At 40.2% G+C, this 25128-nt stretch overlaps 1 protein-coding gene across 1 annotated transcript in view; it reads right to left on the reverse strand.

Moving 5' to 3' along the window:
- Positions 1 to 25128, reverse strand: part of LOC109926748 (MAM and LDL-receptor class A domain-containing protein 1) — a 357436-nt gene that overhangs the window by 49274 nt on the left and 283034 nt on the right. Inside the window, exon 33 of the mRNA XM_048606938.1 lies at positions 9266 to 9544. Within this exon, the coding sequence (XP_048462895.1) occupies positions 9266 to 9544 (279 nt within the window). The remainder of the gene's footprint in view (positions 1 to 9265; positions 9545 to 25128) is intronic.

The following is a 25128-nucleotide window of genomic DNA, read 5'->3' on the forward strand; positions in this document are numbered from 1 at the left end:
CTGAGAATATGTTATCTATTATATAGGATATATTAGCTAAGCTTTTGGAAATGCATCACATAATCAAGCAAAGTCAGTGTGGCTTATTGAAGGGAAATTATTAATCATAAATATATTGGAACTCTTTGAGGTACAAAGCAGGATAGATAAAGGGGGTGCAGTGGATGTATATATTTGGATTTCCAAAAGGCACTTGATAAGAAACTAAACATTAGGCTACTTAAAAAGATAAGAACCCATGGTGTTAAGGGCAGTATACTAGCATGGACAGAGGATTGGCTAACCAATAAATTACAGAGAGTTAGGAAAAAAGGGGCAATTTCAGGATGGCAAACTGTAAGTAGTGGAGCGCCACAGAAATCAGCATTGGGCCACAATTATTCCTAGCATATATTAATGACTTGGACAAGGGAAATGATTGGACTATAGTGAAGTCAATAGGTGGGAAAGCAAGTGATGAGGATGACACAAAGAGTCCACAGAGAAATATAGACAGATTTAACGAGTGAATAAAAACTTGGCAGATGTAATATAATGTGGGAAAGTCTGAAGTTATTCCTTTCAGCAGGAAGGCTAGAGGAGGTGAATGTATTTTACAGTGATAAAAAGACGGAAGGCGGTCTTGCTAAAACTACGCAGGGACTACTTAGCCTACACCTAGAATACTATAAATAGTTCTGGTCCCCTTATTTAAAGAAAGATATCCTGGCATTGGAGGCAGCCCACAGAAGGTTCACTCAGTTGATCCCAGGCATGGGCAGATTTTCTTATGAGGAAAGGTTGAGTAGATTAGGCCTGTACTTATTGGAGTTCAGAAGAATGAGAGGAACCCTATTCAAACATGTATGCATCTTAGGGAGCTTGACAGAAGGTTGTTTTCCCTCGTGGGAGAGTTCAGGGCCAGTCGGCATAATTTCAGAATAAAGGGTCATTCAGTGAGGAAAGAAATAAGGAGGAATCTATTATCTGAGGTTACTGAATCTGTGGAATTCTTTACTGTACAGGGCTGAACAGGTTGAGATATACAGAATTTTAATCAAGAGGGGAATCAAGAGTAATAGGGAAAAGATTGAAAATAGAGTTGAGGATGCTAAACTCAGCCACAATCTCATTAAATAGTGGGCTGAATGGCCCACTTCTACTCCGACGTATATGGCATTTTAGTTTCATGATTGATAACAATTTCCAATATATTTGACAATATAAGCTAAACATGCTCCTTAGTTAAACATTAGTAAAACTACATGTTTCAATCCCTACTCCATCAAACTGCTCAACTGTCATCCCAGGATAAGCAGAAGGTGTTTCCCTTGATTTACTCTTTCACCTCAAGCTCAATTTGTCCTGCACATCTTTATCCATCACCGTTATCAAGGTTGATTTGTCAACTGTTCTGAATGATTTCTTGCCCCTCCTTGCCTCTCCCATGTTTGTTGAAAACCTAATGCATTCCATTATTGAAATGTGATTTCTGGAAACCTTTCTAGTAATTTCCCTACCTCTACTTTCAATAAAACACATTTCATTCAGAACGCTGCACTCACATGTTCAACACTTGCATTTTTGACAGGCTTTAGAGGATTTACTTGTCTCATTAACCTTCAAATCCCTTCATTGTTTGCCTACCACCCAAATCCTTCAAAGAGGAAAATGTTTATTTGGAACATTCACATTAATTTTCAGTTAATGGCACCAACAAGCAGACTTGACATGAAATTTCCGTGAAATTTTTCTGCTTCAATCTTCTGAAGGACTACTTTTTGATATCGTTTTCCCTTGATTACTATCATATTTTGTTGAGTTATGTGGATCCTTATCTGCATATGAGCAACTTTGAGTTAATCTTTCAGAATTTATCTATCTTGATTATGCCTTCCATTTCTTCATAAAATGTAATTTTTGATATTTATACTAAGAGTGCTTTAGTCTGCTTATCTAACAAAAGAAGCTGAATGATACTGTCTGGAGAACAGTAGAGCATAATGAACCTGTAACTGGATATTATGGTGTTCAGCTGTTCTGCATTTGATTATATGTGTCTGTTTAGTATTGATACCAACTGTGGTTGAAGGTTCTTGTGGAGCAGTAGTAGTGTCCCTGCCTATGAGCAGAAGGTCTGGGCTTAAGTGCTCCAGACATGTGTTATAACATATCTGAACAAGCTGACTGAAAATATCTATAATTAAAATGGCAAATTACAGATGCCATGCATTCTCTGAATTCCGCATGTAGGAAACTAACTATAGTTTGCTGATTAAATCTAAGTGTGGACTCAGAATAAAGTCAGCTTGAAGGAGATATTTTGAAGTATTGTCAAAAAAGCCTGATGCACATCCAGAAATTAGTCTCACTTCTGCATAAATTTGATATAAAGTCATTGAGTCATAGAGTGGTACAGCATGGAAACAGACCTTTCAGTCCACTCGTTCATTCTTACTAGATATCCTGAATTAATCCAGTCCAATTTGCCAGCATTTGGCCCATATCCCTCAAAATCTCTCCTATTCTTGTACCCATCCGGATGCCTTTTAAATGTTGTATTTGTACCAGCCTTCACCACTTTCTCTGGCAGCTCATTCCATACATGCATCACCCTCTGTGAAAAAGTTGCCCCTTAGGTCCCTTTTAAACCTTTCTCCTCTCACCTTAAGCCTATGCCCTCTAGTTTTGGAGTCCCCCACCCTGAGGCAAAGACCTTGTCAATTCACCCTATCCTTGCCCCTCATGATTTTACAAAACTCTATAAGGTCACCCCTCAGCCTCCAACACTCCAGGGAAAGTAGCCCCAGACAATTCAGCCTGTCCCAATAGCTTAAACTCTCCAACCTTGGCAACATCCTTGTAAATCTTTTCTGAACCCTTTCAAGATTCACAACATTCTTCTTATAGCAGGGAGACCAGAATTGCATGCAGTGGCCTAACCAGTGTCGTGTACAGCTGCAACATGACCTCCCAACTCCTATACTCAATGCATTGACCAATAAAGGCAAGCATACCAAATGCCTTGTCACTATCCTATCTACCTGTGACTCCACTTTCAAGGAACTATGAACCTGCACTCCAAGGTCTCTTTGTTCAGCAACACTCCCCAGGACCTTACCATTAAGTGTGTTAGTCCTGCCGTGATCTGTCTTTCCAAAACGCAGCACCTACATTTACCTAAATTAAACTCCATCTGCCACTCCGCTATCTGCCCATCTGATGAAGATCCTATTGTATCCGAGGTAACTTTCTTTGCTATACACCTCCAGTTTTGGTGTCATCTGCAAACTTACTAACCATATCTTCTATGTTCACACCAAAATCATTTATATAAATGTGGACCCAGCACTGATCCTTGTGGCACACCACTGGTAGCAGGCCCCCAGTCTGTAAAGCAATCCTCCCCCACCACCCTCTATCTTCTACCTTTGAGCCAGTTCCATATCCAAATGGGTAGGTTTCCTTCCATCCCGTGTGATCTAGCCTTGCTAACCAGTCTACTAGAAGAACCTTGTTGAACATCTTATTGAAGTCCATATAGATCACGCCCACTGCTCTGCCCTCATCAATCCTCTTCATTACTTCAAAAAACTGAATCAAGTTCATGAGACACGATTTCCCATGCACGAAGCCATGTTGACTATCCTTAATCAGTCCTTGCCTTTCCAAGTACAAGTAAATCCTATCCCTCAGGATTCTCTCCAACAACTTGCCCACCACTGATGTCAGACTCACTGGTCTATAGTTCCCTGGCTTTTTCTTACCACCTTTCTTAAACAGTGGCACCAGGTTAGCCAACCTCCAGTCTTCCAACACCTCCCCTGTGCCTATCAATGATACAAATATCTCAGCAAGGGGCCCAGCAATCACCCCTAGCTTCCCACAGAGTTCTAGGGTACACCTGATCAGGTCCTGGGGGTTTATCCACTATTATGCATTTTAAGACATCCATCGCCTCCTCCTCTGAAATATGGACATTTTTTAGGATTGTTTATTTATTTCCCCATGTTCTCTATCTTCCATATTCTTCTCCAGAGTAAACACTGATGCAAAATACTCGTTTAATCAAATATAAAATATGTAACAAATTGACAATGAGGATGGTTAAGAAAAGTTTAATTTTAACAGCTCTGGTCCCATTTCTTTCTTCACTGTGAGATCCACCCATGCTGTTCGATCATTTCAGTGTTTAAGACTTAATTGCTCTTCAGAGGGAAGGGCAGTTGGATGGAGAACCAATTCATTAGAAAGCACTATTTGTATATTTTCTAGTTGCAGAAGGCTAGCAAATACTTGAACAGTTCAAAGAATACACATCTATGTTTAAGACAGCAGTAAGTAATTTCAAAATATCTCATGCCAAAGGACATAGAACATTGAACAGTACAGCACAGTACAGGCCCTTGGGCCCACAATGTTGTGCCAACCTATTATCCTACTAAGATCAAACTACCCTGCATACCCTACATTTTACTATCCTCCATGTGTCTGTCCAAGAGTCGCTTAAAAGTCTCTAAAGTATCTGACACCACTACCACTGCCGGCAGCGCATTCTACACGCCCACCACTCTCTGTGTGAAGAATCTACCTCTGACATTTCCCCTATACCTTCCTCCAATCACCTTAAAGTTATGCCCCCTTGTAATAGTCATTTCTGCCCTGGGAAGAAGTCTCTGACTATCCACTCTATCTATGCCTCTCATCATCTTGTACACATCTATTAAGTCACCTCTCATCCTTCTTCGCTCCAATGAGAAAAGCTCTAGCTTCCTCAACATTTCCTCAAAAGACCTGCCCCCCCAGTCCAGGCAGCATCCTGGTAAATCTCCTCTGCACCGTCTCAAAAGCTTCCACATCTTTCCTGAGGCGATCAGAACTGAACACAATATTCCAAGTGTGGTCTAACCAGAATTATATAGAGCTGCAGCATAACCTCACGGCTCTTAAACTCAATTCCCCTGCCAAATGTGTGATGCTCTATGATACACATTCCAGGAAAGATGTAAGGAAAATGGTGAGACAATTAATTAATGTACAGCTGTACTGCAGCAACTGACTTCGATATGTAAATTTTACACACCAATCAATGAACTAATTTGTAACAAATTAAAAAAACTTCAATTCCATGAACTAGAGAATGTCTCGTCTTGGCAGATAATGATGTAGCCTGGGAAAAACACCAACCTTGGTAGTGTTGATTCGAACAGATTAATCAGAAAACAGCGTTAGCTTCAGGGCAGTCAACACAGTCAGACCGTGATTCAAAACCATGCCCAAATCGTGGAAGGGCTTATTGATTCACAACAAAATGTCCAGCTTGAGAGCAAAAATGTAACTTATTGCAAAAATGGAACCATTTTACAACAATGTACTGTTTGCCGAAGAAAACTTAATTGGTTCGAGATGTGGTCCCTTCCTGACAGCGAGGCACGTACATACCATCATAAATGCTAAAGCTCATCTTAAGTCTTACTCAGGCATCTCAGCATTACTTCTGATCATTGTTGGTGCAAAAATATCTATTTTGCATGATACATACTGCCATTATTATTTTTCACCACTTGCTCTCACTCTTTCGGCAGACATTAGATGCATCTATTGTTGTGCTCTAGTCTTCTACAAAACATTACCACGCATAGTTTCATGTCTGTGTAGCTAAAGGCAGAAATCTTATCAGGGTAAATTGTTTTGGCAGGCTTGGTTTCAAATCTGAAGCCTCGACCAAAGCACACATTAACATGACTGATAATGCAGGCTATATCATTCATTCCTGCCTGGATTTTGGGGAGATCTTTTTGAGGGACTGTCATCTAACTTGCAGCACATTATTTCCACAAGACTCACAAGGTTTGAGACAGTTGTTGTTTGCAATCAGTGCCAAAGTCTCAGGAGCTGAAACTAGGAATAGTCAATATCATTGAGTGTACTGGCTCATCGCCATGGATACCAAACCTAATTATTGCACAATACAGAAATGGTAAACTTAAACTATTCATGTCAACATTTTCAACAAAAAGCAATCATTCCAGGCAAATATTCACTTCTTATAATTCAAGAACTATCTGCATAATTTCATGATTCTAAAGACACCTCAAAGCTGCATATATGTTGGAGCGATCTTTAGATGTTACTAGCAGAGCAAAGCTAATATCTTACAGGAACAAAAACAGAAGTTGCTGGAAAAGTTCAGCAGGTTTGGCAGCATCTGTTAGGAAAAAATCAGAGTTAACGTTTCGGGTCCAGTGACCCTTCCTCAGAGCTAGAAATATTTCCTCAGAAATATTTTACAGCTTTTGTTACTCATGAAGGTATGTTTCAGTACTTGAGAATTCTCTGTGAACTAAATTCAACACATAATGCATTACTGAAGATCATTTCTTCACTCTTGTCAGATGGAACATGTATAAATATACTTCAACAAGCTAACCAGATGCAACAGAACCATGGTTTGAAGTTGGAGGTTGGCCAAATTGCAACCATAATCCTGCATCATTTCCATTAGTGTCAAAGCAGATTAAGTGGTGGCTCAGCCCCAGTGTGTTAGACAATGACACCGACTGAAACATGTGACACATGATAGCAGGCAGATCAGAATACCTTAAGAACAGTGATTTTGTAACTTTTCTTTTCGCCTGAGGAGCTGTGATGTTGATCAATTTGTTCATGCAGACCTACAACCTCAATAGAACTCATCATAGTTATCAGAGACTCACGTATCTCAATGACCATTCTTATACTGAGAGAAAATGACAAGCTGAACTGTAAGAAATGATGGAAGTACATATGCTTGTTGGTAAGATAATTCACATCTTTAATTTACCAAAGTGAAAAACTGTAGAAAGAGCTGGAAGCTAGAGCTGAAGAATGGAGCAGGCATTGCAAAGCACTGTGAATGAAAATTGTCACACATTTCGAAACTGGTGTCATTTCTGCATAGATCTTAGCTGTAAAATACAACAGATGGATCTTTCACCAAGGTAACAGCATACAGCAGAGATAGAGTTTGGTAACAAGTCAGCAACTGGGTTGCTAGTGGATTCAATAGAGAAATGAAGAAAGGCACCTAACAGAATCACAGAATTACTGTAGTGTGGAAGGAGGCCTTTCGCACCTCAAACTTGAGTTCCAGTATGACTAGCGTTACTGGTCATTTCTAAGTATTACTGTTCTTTTGCATTTTTCTTCCCTGCTGGGAGTGGGAAAGATTAACAAGAATAATAGCTGGACTTTAGGGATTAAGTTATGTGGGGAAATTGTACAAATTCTATTTTCTCTAGAATTTAGAAGGTTAAGGGATGATTTGATTGAAGTCTTCAAAATATCAAGAGGAAAAGGCAGGGTCAATAAAGATAAACTACTTCCACTGGATTCCAGAACTAGGTGCAGTCTGAGAATTAGGGCCAAACTTTTCAGGAGAGATGTTAGGAAGCACGTCTACACACAAAGCGATTAGATGTTTGGAACTCTCTTCCACAAATAGCAGTGGATACTGGAGCAGTTGTTGATTATAAATTTGAGTTGGATAAAGTTTTGTTAAGCAAAGGTATTCATGGATATGGGCCAAAGTTGGGTATATGGATTTAGACCACAGATCAGCCATGATCTCACTAAATGGTGGAACAGGTTCGAGCGGCTGAATGGCATACTCCTGTATCTCTTTTCCTATGAATATACTGTGTTCCATGTATGAAAGGCCTACAATAGTGGATCATTCTTGCTGTTAATACTATAGAAAGCAGCATCAATTGGCCTCCACCCTCAAAGACTGAATAGGTCTATCCAAACAGGTGTCTTAACTTGCCTTCCCACATATTGTGCCCCTCCTCTAATTCTCAACTTCTTTAATTCTCTAAATTCTCTAACATCAATGTCTGTACTGATATTAGATTCAGTAAATCCATCACTGCTCCCTGCCCTTACCTCTACTCCTGCCCATTGCTGAGAGAAATCCCAGGGAAATGTGAAGAGAACAGAGGTTGATAAATGGTCTTGCTCCCTTTCCCCACTTCTTTTCACCCAGGAACTGTAAACTGTTCACAAAAAAGGGAAGTAATATCAGTGTTATCAGGAAGAATCAGATGTGGGTCTTAACAACCTTATCCATTATCCAACATGCTGAATCTTTTATTTATTTGACAGATGGTGAGGCAGTGGTGAGTTTCCAATAAAGGGGGTTATAGCTTGTTAAATGCCTTATTAATGTGGCAACTTGCTCCACTAATATTCAGCTTCTCATCTCACCAAATGCACTGACCAAACTCAACATCAAGAATCCTCAAACTAGAAGTCAGAGCGGGTACCTGGTGGATTCAGATCACCACTTGATCACATGGATCTCCATGTTTCTGAGCACCGAAAGGCTTTTCAGGGCATGATCTACGGCCACTAGGCAAACACACACAAAGCCAATGGTCATGGACAATGACATCCGATATTTGCCACCCTCTTACGGTACCTCTCCAACACACTTAACAGCTGTTTAGGAAGCACAGACTTGCACTACAGGGCGCACTAGCAAAACTAGCATCAAAAGGCTGCAGCAAGGACACTGAGCACACAGACAGGCTCCCAGCTCAGTGACAGGACAAGGCAGCATCTCAAGCCATTTCAGTTACCTGCCACTTAGGGACACCACCACGTTCCCATGGCAACATTTCTGTCTCAGCCCTGCCGCTGTGCTCCAGTGAAGCTCAATGAAAGCTGGAGGAACAACACCTCGTCTTCCGCCTCAGTATCTTCGGGCCTTCAGGACTCAAAATCATGTTTAACAATCTCAATTTATGAACACCTTGTTCCTTATACATTACCTACCTCCATAACCCCAGGTACTGTCATGATGTGGTTTGGGTTCAGCACAGATAAGTCATTTTCAACTACATGTAGACCCCATTATCACCTATTTTCTTTTGTTTACCATCGACAAATCTCTTTGTGTGCTAATCCTTTTCTCCCTCTCTGTCTCTCTGGGCTCCCCCTCCACCTATTAGATCATTCTTTTACCATTCCAACCCCATCATCAGCAATAAATCCTACATTTTCCTAGCTGTTTCTAGTTCTGATGATGGGTCACTGGACTTGAAACGTTAACTCTGTTTTCTTTCTACAGATGCTGGGCCTATTCTGTGCCCCTTAGGCTTATTCATTCAGGCAGAGTGGGCATTCCTTGTGCCCAGTAAATTTCTAGGCCCTATGTTCAGTGCCAGATTAGTTTTAACATATTTAGTAGCAATATCTGAATGGTGAATTTGAAATACAGAATACAGAGCAAATGAATGGGACTTACAACAGCCAAGTTCATCTTCTTTGGAAGAACAATCTGAAACTCCATCACACCTGAGCAATGATGGAATACATTCTCCGTTGGAGCATTGGAATTCTTTATCTCCACAATGATCCTGAGGAGGCAGAGTGCCGGGAATTATAGTTGGGCAGTTTAATTCATCACTACCATCCACACAGTCTTCTTCACCATCACACTTCCAATGTTGGTGGATACATTCCTGCAAATGCAGGCATTGAAATGCATCTGGGGAACAGGTCACTGGTGGAGTTGGAAGTGGTCCTACAAGAAGAGAGAAAAAATTGTTTTGATGGAAGTCGTGAAACATTAACCTGGTTATTCCATCCAACCAAACTTCATGATTATTTGAAGCTTTTTCTATTTCTGATTTATTTCCGTTTTCCAGCCTCTATAGCATCTTTTGCTTTAATGTTTGTAAAGTTGCCCTAGATCTTTATTTTTTCCTTAAATTGTGTTCCCTATTAAACCACTGGGGGGAAAAAAAACTTCAACCAGGAAGTTGGAGATGATAGCTATGTGTTCTCAATAAGAACAGAGATAGCAGCAGTTCTTGAAGCAGCAAAAATAAACTAAGCTTAGCACTCCAAAAGCAAAACTTCATTCAGGAACTGGTAAGAAGCACTAGGCAAGAATGTGGGCCAGGGAAAGAGAGGAAAGATAGCCATAGTTAGAAAATATTTGTGCCTCACTGACGGGTAACTTTATGAGAAGCCTCCAGGAGATGAAGTTTATAAAATCATGAGGGGCTTGGATAGGGTAAATAGACAAGGTCTTTTCCCCAGGGTGGGAGAGTCCAAAACTAGAGGGCATAGGTTTAAGGTGAGAGTGGCAAGATTTAAAAGGAACCTAAGGGACATTTTCACATAGAGAGTGATGCATATATGGAATGAGCTGCCAGAGAAAGTGGTGGAGCTGGTACAAATACAACATTTAAAAGGCATCTGGATGGGTATATGAATAGGAAGGGTTTAGAAGGATATAGACCAAATGCTGGCAAATGGTACTAGATTTATTTAGGATATCTGGTCAGCATGGACAAGTTGGACTGAGGTGTCTGTTTCCATGCTATACATCCCTATGACTCCAAGACTCTAAGTTAGGGACAATGGAAAAGAAATAACTTAATGAAAAATGGCACCAAAGCCAGCAAAGGAAGGTAGGGGAGGTAAAATAGAGTTATCACCTCTCACAACAAGCATTGCAGCTATCAATATTAGACTTCATAGGGCGCAGTTTCAAGGAACATCTAAAAGGGTCAGAAATAAATTTAGACCAAGGCTACAGAATCAGAACGACTTAGAATTTATATAAGCTGCAAATGAGCAAAACTAAAGAAATCTAGTGAAAAAGTCCAGTTGAAGAAGAAAAGTGGAGAAAAATTAAGGAGTTAAAAGGACTTTGCTGCAGTTCTGGTTGCCACAATATAGGAAGAACTTGACTGCACTACAGACAGTGCAGAGGAGATTTACAAAGGTGTTACCTAGACTGGAGTGATTCAGCTTTGAAGAGAGATGACATAGGCTGGGTTGGTTTGCTTAGAGCAGAAAAATCTGATGCGGTTTGGAGTGGGGATCTAATTGAGGTGTGCAAAGTTCTGAGGTAGGGTGGATAGGGAGAAACATCTCCCCCCTAGTAGAGGGGTCCATATGCATAGGGCACAGTTTCAAGATAAGAAGCATAAGGTTTAAAGGATAATAGAGGCAGGAATCCTCAAGACATTCAAGAATTATAAAGATGAGCATTTGAAATGCTGTAGCATGCAAAGCAACAGTACAAGATCCGGGATGAGGGATTTAGAATAGATTGATGCTTGTTAAATGAACAATAGGCCGAAAGGTCTCTTCCTATGCTGTAAAGTCTCTATAATTCTTGGATTAGGACTCTAATTACTATATGATTTTAGTGAATGAATTTTTAAAGCCAGAGAAGTGCATATGATATTCTTGTGAAATGTCCTGATAAGTGCAGGATGAAAAGTTTCAACAAAATGTTTCTTTTCTGAGCAGGACTGAATTGCAAAAGTAGCACGTGGTTAGAGTTACAGAAAAGAGAAGGTTACACATGCAAAGGCTTTAATGTGACATAGCACAGTCCTTTACAAATAATCACAGCATTTAAAGGGGACGTTGGTGTTCTCCATGACCATGATTGATAAAGCTTGTTTTGAACTTCTGATAATTATTGTAATTAATGGATAATGCATGAGAACAGTTGTGTGCATAGTGGGTAACTTGTTTAGTCATGTGACCTCTATCATGATCATCGCTGCAGACTTCCATTTCAATAAACCACAATACAAGCAAGATTGTTCTTCTGTGTGCTTGTAACTCCCAGTACCACATACTGGTAGAGGTGGCAAATACTACAAGGTACCCAGACGGTTCATTTGAGAAAACACCACGTTAATAACATCCAAAATCTTAATAATCTCACTTTCTGGACACTGAAATACTAAAATGACTTCATAAATGACTTCATAAATGAAGAACAATAGATAATAGGTTAAAAATAAAAGATTTGAAGTAGATGGCAGACAAATGTTTTCTCACATGGCAGGTCAATTCTCGTGTGTTGGCATTAATGGATTTGGACAAACATGGTTTGCATCCTCGTTTATCTGTTAACTGAATAGGGTGGCCACAGTTTTGAAAGTGACTGAAATATCTGGTCATTTAGGTTGTTGGTTCTTTTCAAAATGCACTTTAATGTTTTAGGCCTCCAATTGTCACTTACGCTTAGAAAGGGTCTGAACACACATTCTGTGCAAGCTATATGTTGTTATTACAATGGGTTTCTCTTAAGGGTGAAATTGCCTGCGTTAAATATGAAGGAAGATTTCCTGGTGAACCATGTGGACATCGAATGACCAAAGTAAGAATCACAAAATTGCAAGAGAAGGCTTTTGACAGAAGTTTTGCCTAATTCCCTCTGTCTGTTGTTTCTGACCTGTTACATTTCGCATGCCATTGTGTCAATAAAATAGCAGAATTTAAGAAAAATACGTTAGCTGAATATTAACCACACTGACCTGGATTTTGTACCAGCATTATTCTATTTGCCTTCAAAATCCATTTGCATGGGCCCAAGAGAAAATCCATGTCTAATGAAATTCTTACGATGGGACTGACTTTTAATTTTTCTGTGGTTGCAATGTTTGGTGTGCCTTGCTAGTGCCCTGCTGTTTACATTAGAGATTATTCTGGGATCAGCAAAGACATTACTGAGCCACAGGAAATAAAATGGCAAAGAATCAAGAAAAGAGTGATTGGAATTGCTGCTGACTAACACTCTAAGGCAGCTTTTAGCTAATCCATACAGACCCCTATGTACTTGTAGCATTCCTGTTACTAACTAATAACAACTCAATAAAAAAAGAGAGAGCAACCAAGAAAGTGACAATTCCTACAGAATGAATTATCAGTAAGATAACCATGAAATGATCTGGGAAGCTGCGAGTATGCTCAAACACAAAAGATCTAAATACAGCTCTGAAGAGATGGCAGATACCCTATACCAACCAGCGAAGTAACTTTGCCACAACTTGCGAATGCAAAAATCTTCACTAGTCTGCCTGCAACATGTGGTAATTGGCAAGTGCATCTGGATGAAAGCAACAGCTCACTAGCTTTAAAGGAATAGGAAAGTTGACTTTTCGGGTCGGGAAAGGTCTTGAACTGAAATGTCAACTTTCCTGCTCCTCTGATGCTGCCTGGCCTGCTGTGTTCCTCTAGCTCCACACTGCGTTATGTCTGATTCCAGCATTGGCAGTTCTTACTATCTCTGAGCTCTCTAGCTTTGTTGAGGATGCTTTTTGGGAAATACAGATTGTTTTTCTGATGAAGGGTCTAGGCCCGAAACGTCAGCCTTTCTGCTCCTATGATGCTGCTTGGCCTGCTGTGTTCATCCAGCTCTGCACCTTGTTGTCTCGGATTCTCCAGCATCTGCAGTTCCTACTATCTCTGTTGTGCATGCTGTTTGGCCTTTCCATGGATCAAGAAGAGCATCAATGCGAACAGCATGTGACAGTGAGTGATTTTTCCAGAATGGAAACTGAAGTGGGTGATCTGCTAGTTTATGGATGCCGAGACAATTGCTGACCATGATCAAAGTCGAGTGTGACCGTTATACCGAGCTCACACAGAAGAATCTGAAGCTGAGGAAGAAAAATTGCAATGAACGATTCCCAATATCAAGTACACAAAGGCAAAATGCTGGAATAGCTGATGTGGCAACAACAGATATGAAAGCAGTGCAACAATTGATAACTAATTATGCACTATTTCATATAGTTTACAGCTACATATTCAGCTAAGTTTTGTATGACATCAACATATTAATTGGGGTTTCTGCACCCTTAGATCCACGCTTATGCAGACCCTCGTTCGAGTATTGGACCAATCAATATCCCGATCATTGATCATCAACCCCCGAACCCATTTCACATCTAAATCCTACCTGAAGCTAATGGGAACATTGAAATGAGTAATGGGCTACTGCATGAAATTGATTGCAGCCATTAGCAGGGCATTTTATCTGTAATAAATGTTTGCAGCTTGAAGAATCCATACAGTGTGAAAGCAGGACATTCAGCCCATTGAGTCTACATGGACCCTTCAAAAAGCATCCCACCCAGACCTAGCTCCTACCCTATACCTGTAACCCTGTATTTCCCATGGCCATTCCACCTAACCCGCACATCTTTGGGCTGTGGGAGGAAACCCAAGCACTCAGAAGAAACCCAGGCAGACACAGGGAGAATGTGTGGACTTCACACAATCACCCAAGGATAGAATCAAACCCAGGTCCCTGATGCTGTGAGGCAGCAGGCAGCATTGCTAACCACCAAGCCACCATGCTGCCCCAAGAACCTGGAGTCAAAACTGTAGACACTGCAACAAATCAAAGATGGTGAATGTTACCTGGGCATTTTGCTCTTGAGGACAGTCACAACCCTCAGACTAGGTCATTCAGATTTGGCCCTTGATCAGAGACAGGAGGTGGTGACTGCATTTGAGTCAAGTACATTGAGCTATGGGAAAGTATTTGAGGAGCTTCGATCCCTACAATTGTCCAACAGTTATGTGTTTCTTGAAAGCTGTGTGGGTGGGAGTGGGAACTCCTAGTAGGATGAATGATCTGAATAGCATTGAACATGTTGGGAACCATTCAAGTGGGGAAGTGGAATAGGAATATAACGATAGTGGATGAAATAATTAGGGAAATGTTTAGTGTTGTCTGCACCTGTGAGTGTGAGTCTTGAAGACTGAGCTATCATTTTTGTTGGTAATAATTACATTGATAGGACTAGAATGGGAGTTCTGCTGAACAATTTTGAACAGTTACGAGCTAAATTAAAAAGTAGAACCTTCAAGGCAATAATCTTGAACCACAGGCAAACTGGCATGGGGGTAAATAAAGTCAAGTAATTAAGTGTGTGGCTCAAAAATTTGTGTGGTTGGATTGAGTTTCAGTTCATGCAGGATTGGCACAAATAGTGGAATAGAAGAGAACTTTTCTGGTTAGATGTTCTTTACTTGAAATGTATGGAAGTCAGTATCATGGAGAATTGAGTAACTAGGGCTGTAGAGAGGGGTGTCAATTAATTAGACAGGGGAAGGGTTTGCACATGTAAGTTTACAAGCAAAAGTATATGGTAGCATTACACATTGAATTGAACCGAATTAGCTTTATTGTCACATGTACTCACATGAGTACAGTGAAAAGTTTGTAAGTCGCCACTTACAGCGCCATCTTAGATATCTAAGTACAGATTCTTGAGTACCAATTCTTCAGAAAAAAATAGAAAAACAAAGAAATAAAAAGTCCAGCATTACATACCTTCAAAAGTACAAAATCGCAGTAATAAATTAGAAAAATAAAGCAATAAAAAGTTCAGAACAACTGTCCTTCCACGATAATAAACAATAAAAAAAGTTTTATAAAAGAGAAGGGGCAGCACAGTGGCTCAGTGGTTAGCACTGCTGCCTCACAGTGCCAGGGACCCGGGTTCAATTCCTCCCTCAGGTGACTGTTCGTGTGGAGTTTGCACATTCTCCCTGTATCTGTGCGGGTTTCCTCTGAGTGCTCCATTTTCCTCCCACAATCCAAAGATGTGCAAGTTAGGTGGATTGGCCATGCTAAATTGCCTGTAGTGTTCAGGGATGTGTAGATTAGGTGGGTTATGGGGATGGGTCTGGGTGGGATGCTCTGAGTGTCGGTGTGGGCTTGTTGGGCCGGAGGGCCTGTTTCCACACTGTAGGGATTCTATGAAATTCTATGAACAAAGGTATATCCTACTGAGAAGAAAGGATTCAAGGAAGGGGATAAACAAATCATGGTTAACCAGAGAAGTTAAAGATGCCATCAAATTCAACAAAAAGGTTACAATGTGGCAATGATAATTAAACCAGAGGATTGGGAAAATTTTTTAAACATTTAAAGATCAAAACAGACAGCAAGAATGAATCTGGGGTATTATATAAAGGGGAACCTGGGAAAGGCAGAGGAGTTGAATAAACACTTTGCATCAGTCTTTACCAGGGAAGACGCTAATAACATTCCAAAAAAAAAACTTTTTTTTGTGAGAAAGGGAAAAAGGAGTGCAAGAAATAAATTTAATAACTATCACTAGAGAATACAATCACAGAGACTAATGGAAGTGAAGGCCAATAAGTCCCCTGGACCTGACAGGATGTATCCTAGTTTATTAAAGACATAGCTACAGAGACAGTGGATGCAGTCATAATAATCTTCAAAAAATCCTTCATTCCTGGAAAAGTCCATGCCAATGTAATACTTTATTCAAAAATGTAAGGAGACAAGGAAAGGTAACTGAAGCTCAGTTAGCTTAACATCTGTTATTGGGAAAATGTTACAGTTTATTTTAAAGGATTTTATAGCAGAGCATTTAGAAATACATGATAAAAATAAGAACATCAAGCATGGTTCAATGAAGAGGAAATTATGCTTGATAAATTTGTTAGAATTATTTTAGAATGTGATAAGCAGGATAAAGAGAAGTCAGTAGATATAATATATTTGGATTTCCAAAAGCCATATGATAAGGTGCAACACATTAAGTTACTTTTTTTTATTCATTCATGGGATGAGGACGTCACTGGTTAGGCAGCATTTATTGCCCAGAGGACAGTTAAGAGTCAACCACATTACTGTGGGTCTGGAGTCACATGTAGGCCAGATCAGGTAAGGATGGCAGTTTCCTTCCCTAGAGGTCAACAGTGAACCAGATGGGATTTCTTGGACAATCAACAATGGATTCACAGTCATCGTTGATTCTTAATTCCAGATATTTATTGAATTGAAATTCCACCATCTCCCATGGTGAGGTTTGAACATCATCTGGGTCTCTGGATTAACAGTCCAGCGATAATACTACTAGGCCATCACCTCCCCCATAATAAGAGAAAATAAGATAAGAACCCATGGCATAGAGTTGATTTGTAGTACATTAGCATGGATAGAGGATTAGCTAAGTAGTAGAAGACAGAGGGTTTGGATAAAGGGGGACATTTTCAGGATAGCAACCTGTAATTAGTGGAATGCCACAGAGATCAGTGCTGGTGCCACAATTATTTACAATATGTTTAATGGTATGGACGAGTGAAATGCATATACTTACGCCAAATTTACAGATGACACAAAAAAAAATGTGTGAAGGCAAATTGTATGGATGACAAAAGTGTCTGTGGAAGGACCTAGACCCAGTAAGTGGGCAAAACTTGGCAGATGGGACTTTATATTGATAAATGCGAAGTTATGCACTTTTGCTGGAAGAATGGAAGTGTTGAATGTTATTTAAATGGAGGAAGACTGAAGCAATTTACAGCGCTGAAGGATTTGAGAGTCATTGTGTACAAAACACAAAAAGCTAGCATCCAAGTTTAGCTGGTAATAGGTAAGGCAAATGGAATGTTGGCCAAATTTCAAAGGGAATGGAGTATTAAATATAAGTAAGTCTTGTTAAAACTATGCAAGGCACTACTTACGCCTCACCTGGAATGATGTGAACAGTTTTGGTCTCCTTGTCCATGGAAATGCATTCTAGCATTGGAGGCAGTCCAGCGAAGGTTCACTATGTTGATTCCAAGTTTGAAGGGATTGTCTTATGAGGAGAGGTAGAGTAGGTTTGGCCTGTACTCATTGGCATTGAGAAGAATGAAGCAACCTTTTCAAAACATGCAAGATTCTTGGGAGAGGAGGTTGGGTGTTGACAGGGTTGTTGTGGAAAGGTTGTTTCCCCTTGTGTGAGAGTCTAGGACCAGAGGTCTAGGATCAGAGTGAGGGATCACCCATTTATTTTCTTTCAGAGGGTAGGGAATGAATGGATTTCCCACAGAGGCCTGTTAAGGTTGCATTGTTAAATATAACCAAGGCTGTGATAGATACATTTTTAACCACTAAGGGAATCAAGGATCATGGGGGAAGGGCAGGAAAGTGGAGATGAGGATTATCGGATCAGCCATGATCTCATTGAATGGCACAGCACATGCAAAGGACCAAATGATCTACTTCTGTTCTTATATCTTATAGTCTTATGGATAGAGGAGAACAGTCCCCAACAAAGTACATGATATGATGGGTTTGGGAGAGGTACACATTGGTGGGAGAGCGGTGCAGTGAGCTTCCACAGTGGGAAAGCTTTAATTAACTCAGAAATGATTCTGTTGAACAACTTCTCCCCTCAACAGAGCACCACCAGACCTTTTTCCCATCTAAATCACAGCTTCTTGTAAACAGTCCATTTACTTCATTATTCCTGTGCGCTTCTGTCCTGATCTGGGAAATATTTAAATGATCATGAATAATCCTTGTTCAAACCTCTCAGAAGGAATCATCTGCTCTTGTTGCTGATGACCTTGAAGGCAGAAAGGGTGTGTAATCCCATGAGATAGTGTCATTCCTGAACCCAGCTGGTATCATGCCTTTTACCACAATGACATTCTGGGTGGGAAGAGTCATAGTCAACATTCCCTCCTTAACCCTAATTGGGGATCTCAATTGCCTAATTAATGGACACTAATGGTGTTGTTACAGCATGGGGCCACAAATATACTAAATAATGGAAGAAAATTCTATAGACAGAGTAAATGATTCCACTGATCCCAAAATCAATCAGCTGAAAGCTCTGCAGTCCTGCTCTTCCAGTTGTGAATGGTAGTGAATTATTAAACAATTATTAGGAACATCCGGCTTAATGAACATACCCATTCTGAGTGAAGGCAGCAGCAAACATGTGAGAATAAAAGACAGGACTGAAGCATTGCTATCTGTCTTTGGCTAGAAGTGCAGAGAAAATGACTTAACTTGGCCTCTTTCTGCGATACCAATTTTCCACGCATGCCAATTTTCAGCCAAATTGATTTATTCCAAATGACAGCAAGAAATTGGTGAACACATTTGGTTCAGCAAAGTTTATGGACCCTGAAAACATCCCAGCTGTTGTGATGTGATTTGTGCTTTGGAAATTGCCACATCCCTTGCCAAGCTGTTCTTGTTCCAAAGCACTGGCAACTAACCAACAATGTGGAAATTGCACAAAAAAAGGACAAATTCAATCTGACAATATACTCAGTCTACCCTCAATCATTAGCAAAGTGCTGAAACATGTTGGTGATACTGCTATTGAGCAGCACTAGCACTGAGTAGTGTAACCAACTTAAGGCACTGGTTTGGGTTCCACCAGAAAGGCTTAGCTGCAAATCTCATATCGGACAGGTGCATTGAATTGATGGCGCTATTTCTTTGTGTGCAAGCCTGAAGCATTCTATAATGTTGGAACTGTTGCTCCCAGAACTCCTAGTTCTGACCATGCTATCAAATGCTTGAGATAATGGCAAGGTGTCTAAAGGAGTAGCAATCCCTATTGACTATTTCACCTGACTGACCTGGACGAATCTTTCCTTCTTACTGTCAAAGTGCTCTGATCCTGCGTTTTTATTCTCCAGAGTATTTCTAGTTCGTGTCTAGGATTCGAGTTTTCCAAAATTCTTTTATTCATTCATCGGTGTTTTCCCACTCCGTAGTCCTAAAAGCCAAGTCTACTGGTGTTCTTTTCATTCTTTTCACAAATTTTTGTTTCCCAGCTTTTTTCTTCTTTTCAAGTCAATATCTACCAAATAACACTGGTCTGGAGTATCTCGGGCTGTCCGTGAAACAGCTTACACCTTATTGTTAAGTAAGATTTTTCAATTCTTTATAATCTGTAACACACTTGTATTCCCAAAAGTATAGAATATATCAAATGCAACTCTCTAGTGTAGTGTCCTAGACCTCTCTCTTCACATGCCCATGACAAGCTGAGTAAATGGGCAAATGCGTGGTAGATATAGTATGATGTGAATAAATGTGAGGTTATTCACTTTGGCAACAAAAGTAAGAAGGCAGGTTATTATTTGAATGGCTGTAAATTGAGAGAGGGGAATTTTCAATGAGACCTGGGTGTCCTCATAAACTAATTGCTGAAAGTAAGTGTGCAGGTGCAGCAAGCAGTAAAGAAGGCAAACTGTATGTTGATCTTCAGAACGAGAGGATTCAAGAACAGGAAAAAGGATGTTTTACTACAATTGTAAAGAGCATTGGTACAACCACACCTGGTGTATTGCATACCGTTCTGGTCTCCTTATCTGAGGAAGGATGTTCTTACCACACAGGAATGCAGCGAAGGTTTACCAAATTGACTCCTGGGATGGCAGGGCTAACATATGAGAAATTGAGTCAAATAAGTTTGTATTCACTGAAGTTTAGAAGAATGAGGGAGGATCTCACAGAAACCTAAAAATTTCTTACAGAACCAGACAGATGCAGGAAGGATATTCCTGATGGTTTCGGAGTTCAAACCCAGGGGCTATAGCTTAAGGAGAAGGATAAACTTTTTAGGACTGAGATGAGGAGAAATTTCTTCAACCAGTGAGTGGTGAGTCTGTGGAATTCACTACCACAGAAAGTGGTTGAGGGTGAAACATTACGTATTTCCAAGAACAAGGTAGATATGCCTGAAGGGGTCATGGGATATGGGAGGAGGATGGGACTAGGATATTGAGCTCAATAATCAGCCATGATCATACTGAATGGTAGAGCAGCTCATATTGAATTGCAGATGACTGGCATGAATCTCATTATAGCACAAGAACAGTAGATGTATGGGAACATCACCAGCTGCAAGTTACCAACCAAGCTACAGACCATTCTGACTTGGAACTATATCACTGTTCCTTCACTGTCACTGGATTCAAAACCTGGAACTCTTTTGCTAACACCACTGTGGATGTCCCTACATCTCAACAACTGCAGCAATTCAAGAAGGTGGCTCTTAACCACCTTCCAGAGTGCATTTAGCAATGGGGAGCAAATACCAGGCATTCAGATTTAATTTGTGATCAGGGACACGACTGCAAGCGAGGCAGGTATGGGGACCCAGCGGGATGCTGTTTAGGAGCCTTGGCTGCTGCAACAACCCAGCAGCTATGTGGTTCTTGTAAACCATGTGGGTGACAGTGGAAGTTGCAGGGTGGATGAACAAACTGACCGTGGAGGAAGAAATAGAAATATGATTGCAAATGGGGTTGGTATAATTGGGGATGGGGGATTAAATACAGTTCTGTGCAGCTGTGAGTGGGGGACCCAAAGGCGGTGTTGTCTGGTGCCAGGGTTGTAAGAACATCTCATACAGGCTTGAGATGAATCTGGAGTGGATGGGGAGAGAAACAGCTGTCATCATCGGGTTGGTACCAATGACATTTGATAGGACAAGAAAGGAGGTTCTGCTGAAAGAATTGAGCAGTTAGAATCCAAATTAAAAAGCACAAGCTCCAATGTAATAATCTCTGTGTTATGACCTGAATCATGGACAAACTGGCAAAGGGTAAATACAGTCAAGGATGAACATCCTATATGGCTTGAAGATTGATGTGTGTGGAATGGGCTTCAGTTCATGGGGGATTGGCACAAATATTGGGGTAAAATGGAGCTATTGACTTCACTGAATGATACTGGGATCAGAGTCCTGATGAATCAAATTACTAGAGCTGTAGAGAGGACTTTTAACAACGTAAGGAGGGAGTGTTTGGGAGAGGTGAAATGTAGACTTACAAAGCAAAGGGCTATAGTGGAGTTTAGAAGAACGAGGGAGGATCTCCCAGAAATCTATAAAATTCTCAATGGACTGGACAGGTGAGATGTAGGAAGGATGTTCCAGGTGGTGGGGGAGTCCAGAACAGGGCAGCCAGTTGCATAATGATACCCAGAGTGGGACAGCAAAAGACAAAACATAGAAAAATAGCACTTCACTGTACATGCACAGTAATGCATTTATACATGATGTCACACTGAAAGTCTATATGATAATATCAGTGCTTGAAATCATGCATTCCCCCAATGAAAGCACATGTGTACTTGTTCACAGTTGCCGGTGTCAACAAACACTGCCAAAGGAAATTACAAGGCTGCAGCAATAGTGGGAAGTTGAGAACAGTCACAATGGGCTAATTGGTCTCCTTCCACGCTCTAAGTTTTGAAGAAATTACTTTGACTATGATGCTTTGATCTATGCATTTGGTGTATTCTTTAGCCCCAAAAGAAACTTTGTGTATAACTGGTGAGATTTGATCAGTCATCTCAGTGTTTGGGAGAATCAATATCCTTTTTAATGGATTTATATCAACTAGCAGAATGTTGCAAGTATGGAGCTTGAAGGAAGAATTGATTAGAACTTTAGTCAGTGTTGGCATGTTAGTGATCATGGTCTATTATCCAATCGTTTGTCAGGCATTGATTAACTCTGTGGGTTAGATTTTTTTAAACAGTAAAACACAACAAACTATGAATCCCACATTACATTACATGGTTTCTGTGAATGCAGCTTGCAAAGTCATAAATAGACAAATTTGTCATGTGGAGTCATGACTTTGTATAAAAGGATTGTGCAGTGGTCACTCCTACTAACACTGACATGAAGTATGCAAATTGGTGAAGGGGAGGTCAAGTATGTTTTTTTCCTTCTTATTAGTTCCTCACTACCTACTGCAGGTTCAGTCTAGCAGCTATGGCTTTTAGGATTTGATCAAGTCAATGTTTGTTCTCTTGTTACTCTAGTTCTCAAGTTCCACTTGTTGGCAGACGGTAAAGGCCTCCACCCAACTGAATGGCTTGCTGGGGCATTTCAGAGGGCATTTGAAAGTTAACGATATTGCTGTGGGTTATGAGTCATATGTAGTTCAAAAAAAGTAAGAATGGCAGATTTCCATCTCTTAAGGGCATATGTTGAATCAGAGAGGTTTATTTTTTAGCAATAATTGGTAGTAGTTTCATGGCGACCAGTAAAAGACAAAGTCAACATTGTCTTACCAGACCGTAGGGCTGCTCTGTTATTAGAGAGAGAAGACTGGTGGTGGTTTAATCTGAGGGTCACAATTCCTTAGGTAAGGGAAAAGGTTGAGAAAATTGGGACTTCATAGTAACCTCAGTTGTGCAGGAATTGAAATCATGTTGCTGGTGTCACCTTGCATCGCAAACCGGCCATCCAGCCAACTGCTCAGTCATCAGTAGATCCAGGTTTATTCATTGAATTTAAATTTCAACAGTTGCCATGGCAGGATTTGAACCCATGCCCCCAGGGTATTAACCTGTCTGAGTCGATACGCAACTCAATTTCTTTGTATCAAAAAATATATTTTAGATCTCCAAGTATGGAAGGATTTGTTTACTGATACTAGCACGGTGACCCAGATTCAAGTCTCCAGGAACAACAGCTTCCAATTAGGCTAAGTAATATTAATAACAGCACAGAAAGAGGCCATTCAGCCCATCATGTGAGAACTCCATCGATAAAATATTGAAGCTTAGAAATTTCTTGTAAATTTTGTTAAATCTGAGCCAAGGTTAGGTCCTGAAAAAAACTGGTCATATCTTTCCATTAGGAGGTCTGAATGATTTGAATGGAAATAATCCTAACCCCACAACTTCACAAGATCAAGTAATAGTTTTTGAAATTGAAGGCTTTATGCTCATTGTTCCTTTAGAACCCATGGCAAAACTGAAGCTGATTCCCAGAACAAGTAGGTTAAAACTATCTCTCTATGCTTCTCTAACACATTTTACACTTATCCTATGAACATTCTATATTAATCCTGAATAAAAACCGAAAGAACTGCAGATGCTGTTAATCAGAAACAAAAACAGAAATTGCTGGAAAAACTCTGCAGGTCTGGCAGCATCTGTAAGAAAAGTCAGAGTTAACATTTCTGGTCGAGTGACGCTTCTGAGGAGTTCTGAGGAAGGGTCACCTGGCCCGAACTGTTCGCTCTGATTTCTCTCCACAGATGCTGCCAGACCTGCTGAGCTTTTCCAGCAATTTCTATTTTTGTTTCTATATTGATCCTGACTCTCACTTGTATTATCAAGGTGACATCTGTCATAAATGTTGCTGCTCTGCTTCGTTTCACTCTCCACCTCTTTTGTCGTCTAGAGAGCTCTAGCTTTCATTACCCTAACTATCCCTGTTGCTGAAATATACCTCAACTGCATCTGTACTGTAAACTCTTTAAAGATACACCACTGTTTCATTGCCAACTGCCTAAGTGTCTTTGATCCTTATTTTCTATGGACTGATTTGTTCTCAATGCACTGACTTAATTGTTCACCAATGACGTATTTTTGCCCTTGATGGCATATTACACTATCTTGAACAGCATCTTAGGTCCGATTCATTTTAAACTGCATTTGGAAAAGCAGAACAGCAATGGAAACTGCTCCAGGAGGATATTACTCACAGTTCTGTTCAGGTACAACCTAACCAGTCTGTTAGGTTCCACCTCCCTCAAAGTTGGTCCCAATGTCCCAGGAATCTAAAACTCTCTTTTCAGCATCATCTCCTCAACCCCAATTTCATCTGCTGTATGTTCCTGTTTCAACACTCACTAATGTGTGGTACTGGAGTAAATGGAGATTATTATCCTCAAAGTAAGGCATGCTAGCTGTCTTCCACACTCCCTAAGATCTGCTTGTAGGGTCTCACCTCGCTTTCTGCTTGTGTGTTTCTTCTTATTTATGAGGCTCACCATCCATTTTGGAGACAGGAATAACAAAAAAAAAGCTAAATTGATATTACTGAAAACTGATTTTAAGAATCTGTTTACTATTCCATTGAAATGTTTTAAGGGTTAATTTACAGTTCCTGTGCTCTCTGTTGGAAGATGCGATCAAACGGAATGTGGGGCAGTGAATCAATTCTACCTTATTTCGACCTATGTCCCTTAGCATAGAAATTGTGCATTGAGTGTTCTTTCTCTGTAAGTTAAAATTGTACGATTCCATAATTCTACCAAACATTCTCCGTGTGTCAGATCTAGTTTTCCAATTGTTTGTACGACAGACCTATCCAATCTGTAAACCTAACTTGAATACCTACGTATTTTGGTTGGGAAAGCGAGTCTGGATAAAAATAAATTTTATAATCCACTCCAACAGGTCCTTCTTAAACTTTTATCCCCTGCAGAAATGGTTTAAATTCAGCATTAATCTGTGCATTCTCAATAATTTAACTGCTGCAATTCTATAATGAGTCCTGAGAAGAGATTTATACATTGTTTTATACCATAAAGCAATGGAGATTGCTTCTTAGATACTTTGATGGGTTTGAAGAGACCAGTGTGCCAAAAGAAGGGGAATATGTGATTAAGCATAGATTGCAAATGTTGAGACTATTCATCAGAAACCTTAAATGCTCTGGCAGAAAAAAAAGTTGTAATGTGAAGAGTTTGCCTGAATGGCAAGCAGAGGTACTCACTAAAAGTGAAAGAATTTCTGCTCACTCTCCTTCTGATAATTAA

The sequence above is a fragment of the Rhincodon typus genome, chromosome 2 (assembly GCF_021869965.1).
Source record: "Rhincodon typus isolate 14 chromosome 2, sRhiTyp1.1, whole genome shotgun sequence".
Classification (NCBI taxonomy): Eukaryota; Metazoa; Chordata; class Chondrichthyes; order Orectolobiformes; family Rhincodontidae; genus Rhincodon; species Rhincodon typus.